At 45.6% G+C, this 3,729-nt stretch overlaps 1 protein-coding gene across 1 annotated transcript; it reads right to left on the reverse strand.

Moving 5' to 3' along the window:
- Positions 1 to 1,008: 1,008 nt before the first annotated feature.
- Positions 1,009 to 1,758, reverse strand: LOC149142390 (uncharacterized). Its single transcript, XM_089451470.1, has one exon. It carries the CDS (start codon positions 1,756 to 1,758, stop codon positions 1,009 to 1,011), a length of 750 nt encoding a protein of 249 aa, XP_089307596.1.
- Between the last annotated feature and the right edge of the window lie 1,971 nt (positions 1,759 to 3,729).

Raw genomic sequence — 3,729 nt, forward strand, 5'->3', positions numbered from 1 at the left:
TATGAAACCACCTCCACAGCCATGTTGATTTGCGGCCCCATCAAAAAAAGCCCATGGGGTAGATTTATCAATGCTGGGAGGTGGTTGAATGCGTCTCTCCCTAGGGGGAATAGGGTCTGGCAATTCATTGTATGAAGAGATAATGCCGGCCTCAATACGCGGCCAACACACAACCATGTTGTCAAAGATGTACCTATTTCGGGCCTGCCAGATATACCAGCTAACCAATAAGGGAAGGTTCTGTAGTTTTGATCCTGTATGTCTGCAAAACCATTCCTCCCAAGCGTTGTGTATATCGTGACCGGTCCATAACCCAGCAGTGCAGATAGATGTGGAAATACGCTGCCAAAGTGAGCATATTGCTGTGCAATGTAGAAAGAGATGTTCTGTGGATTCTGATGCCTCTTTGCACAGTACACACCAGGAAGGCCCGTAAATCGCTCTATGAGTAAGATGCTCCCCCGTGGGCACTATGTCTTTAAGAATACACCAGAAGAATAGTCTGGTGCATGGGGGGGTGGTAAGCTTCCAAATATTTCGCCACCAATGCAAAGACTGTTCAGGTTTTTTGTGCTGTAATAGTGAGTAGTAGCCTGACTTAGGTGAATAGATACCATTCTATGCCAAACACCAAACTAATTCATCGGGACCCTCTTTGATTCTTATGTGCGATTCCGATAATGCAGTGGTATATTCATGCCATTCCTGATGCCATTGAGGAGGGAGGTCAAGTTGCTGAGTTGACTTCCATGCCTGTGTGAAAATATCTGAATTTTGCTGATCTGCAATGTGCGAGAAGACCCTGATCTCTCGAGCATGTAGGTACATAATGAGGTATCTATTAAGAGTGTGTCTTCCCCCACTACCAATCCACGGATCCTGCCTGATCCTTCCCAGCAAGCCATCATTGATTCTCCAAGCCAAATTGTCTTGAATGTGGGGAAGGGTATGGAGCAGTGCCTTCCATATCGATGAGCAGCCCGTCGATGGCCAAGTAGGTAGTCTGATCTAGTCCAATATGTTCTGAGGCCAGATGTATTTGTGGTATGAGATATGAGCCCATAGATTCTGACCAGTCACCAGTGTCCATCCCATTTTAGCAGCTAGTGCTTGTGCGAAAAGGGGAAGATCTTTTAGCCCCCATCCTCCCCATTTCTTTGGTAGGGCTATCTTTTGCCAGCTGATCCAGGCAAATAATATTTTATCCTGATTCCCGTTCCAGAGATATCTGTTGCAAAGTTGTTTTATTCGAGCGAGAATATTCCTAGGAATCCATGCAAGAGCCATCCAAAAGACCGGTGTGGCCTCCAGGACCGATTTGATAAGCACCAGTCTGCCCACCCTTGATAAATATCTATAGCTCCAAACTGACAGTCTCTTCTCCAGTTTAGAGACAAGCCAGACCCAGTCAACAATTCTCTGGCAAGTAGGTTTTAGCCAGAATCCCAAATATTTGAGGCCTCTATCCAAGGGATGAATGCTGTAGGGAAATACCTCATGAGCAAATTGGGATTCATGAACTGTGGTGCGGGTGAAAGTGATGGTGGATTTGGAGTGATTTGCGAGCATACCGGTAGCGGAGGAGAAAAGAAGAAGAATCTTAGAAAAGGTTCTGGAGTCCCGAATGCTGCCATCCAGCAAAATGAGCACATCGTCCACAAATAGGAGATGTGTGAGAGAGCAATCCTCCGAGATCCTGAGACCACAAAGATCACCACTCCTTTTAGCAGAGGCAATGAGACGACTAAGTCCCTCCATGACAATCAGAAAGAGAATTGGAGATAGTGGGCAGCCCTGCCTGAAACCCCTTTCAGAGTGAAAGAAGTGAGAGGCCAAGCCATTTATGAGGACATTGAAGGTTGGAGAGGTAATACAGGCCATAATCCAAGTGATGAAGATATGGGGGAAGCCCAGGTGGATGAGAAGCATCTTGATATAGAGCCAACTAACACGGTCGAAAGCTTTGGACAGGTCAATCTTAAGAATGATGCTTTTGAGATGCTTGGACCAGATCGAATGGATGGCATCTTGTGTCGAACCTATGGCTTCATGGATCTGTCTGGGTTCGAGGAATGCAAATTGCTGAGGGGCAATATGTTTGGAGAGTATCGGCCTGAGACGATTTGCAATGATCTTAGAGATAATCTTATAAAGACAGTTGCACAAGGAGATAGGCCTATAATCATCAAAAGAAGATGGGGAATCAGATTTACGTATGAGGGCAATGAAAGGCGAATTGATGGCGTGATAAATGGAACCCGTAGTTCTGCTCTCCTCCACTACTTTTAGAAGATCATGTCCCAAGATTTCATAGAATGCCAGATATAATTCAATGGTCCAGCCATCCGGGCCTGGACTCTTATCTTTTTTGAACCATTTTAAAGTACCCTTTAGCTCCCCAGAAGTAACCGAAGCAGATAGCTCTTTTGCATCTTCCCCATTGACAAATCTCGGAAAATGTCCCGCCACATTGATGATATCAGGAAGATTTACTCCACGAGGGCATTTGTAGAGGTTTCTGAAATGTGTGATACCGAGATGGGCAAGCTTGTTGAAAGTATCAGCCTTGCCTCCCTCAGGTGTAGGGAGGTTCCAAATGGTATTGGACACCTTTCGTCCCTTGGCATAGCTATGAAAGAACTTCGTGTTATCGTCCCCCGCTTTTAACCAAGTAGCTTTGCTCCTCAATCTCTGGGATTCCTCGCACTCCTTAAGAATAAAAGCCTTTTGATTTTCCAGTTCTATCAATCGGGTCTTGTCCTCCGCAGAAATGAATCCCAGACTTCGATCGTCAAGTAATGAGCTCAGCTCAGATTCTATTTGGGTGAGCTGTAAAGTTTCCCGAGTTTGCTTCTCCCTGGCCCAATTAATGGAAAGGTGTTTGATCTCAGAGAGATTTTTACAGAAACCTTTTGCGAGGGACTCAGCTCCAGTAATGGGATGTGTGGTCCAGTAATCAGAGACCATCTTTATGTATGAAGGGTCTCTTAGCCAGATGTGGTTGAATTTGTAAGGGGCTTTTGGTTTCTTAAAAGGCCCCTGTATTTCCAGATATATAGGCGAGTGATCTGATATGCCCCCCGAGCCCACCCATTGCTTGTAATGATGCAGATGTTGTAGGAGCGAGTCTTTCATGATAAATCTGTCAAGTCTACGAGCCAATGCTACATCTCTCACCCTTCTGTTCCTCTAAGTGGGAAGAATTTTATGCATGGGGACATCAATAAAGTTTGTCTGTTCCAACAGATTTGTCATATAGTCGGAGATGGAGTCAATTTGAGCTGCAGACCCCCATGATTCTCTGAATCCCAATGAAAAGTTGAGGTCCCATCCAATAATTGTCTGCTCAGAATCCAGGAGGGAGAGGTGTAATATGCACTGTCAGAATAGTTCCTTCTGTATACAGGGAGCATATACATTCACAATGCGAAGGTTCATGCCCAGGTCCGCTGAAAATATATCAAGTCCCAAATATCCCGACCCCCCCCAAGATGCTTCAACCCGAATGGTTCGAGGGTTATATCCAATGGCCAGACCCCCAGATCTGCCAGCAGCATCTAGGGCGACAAAGGACCAGCTCGGGATCAAGGATTGAAGGGTGTGGGAGATTTGGTCGGCCGAGCAAAGAGTTTCTTGTAGCAGGATGATGTCAATAGGCTCAATCTCGATGAGTCGCTTCATGGCTAGTTTCTTGGAGGCACTAGCCAAACCCCTGCAATTAAAGGATAA

The sequence above is a fragment of the Pinus tabuliformis genome, chromosome X (genome assembly GCF_031772625.1).
Source record: "Pinus tabuliformis cultivar Carrire ecotype Pingquan chromosome X, CPIR1, whole genome shotgun sequence".
Classification (NCBI taxonomy): domain Eukaryota; kingdom Viridiplantae; phylum Streptophyta; class Pinopsida; order Pinales; family Pinaceae; genus Pinus; species Pinus tabuliformis.

Excerpts from the sequence above, each read along its gene's own strand:
- LOC149142390 (XM_089451470.1), bottom strand. The coding sequence starts at position 1,758 with ATGGAGGGACTTAGTCGTCTCATTGCCTCTGCTAAAAGGAGTGGTGAT.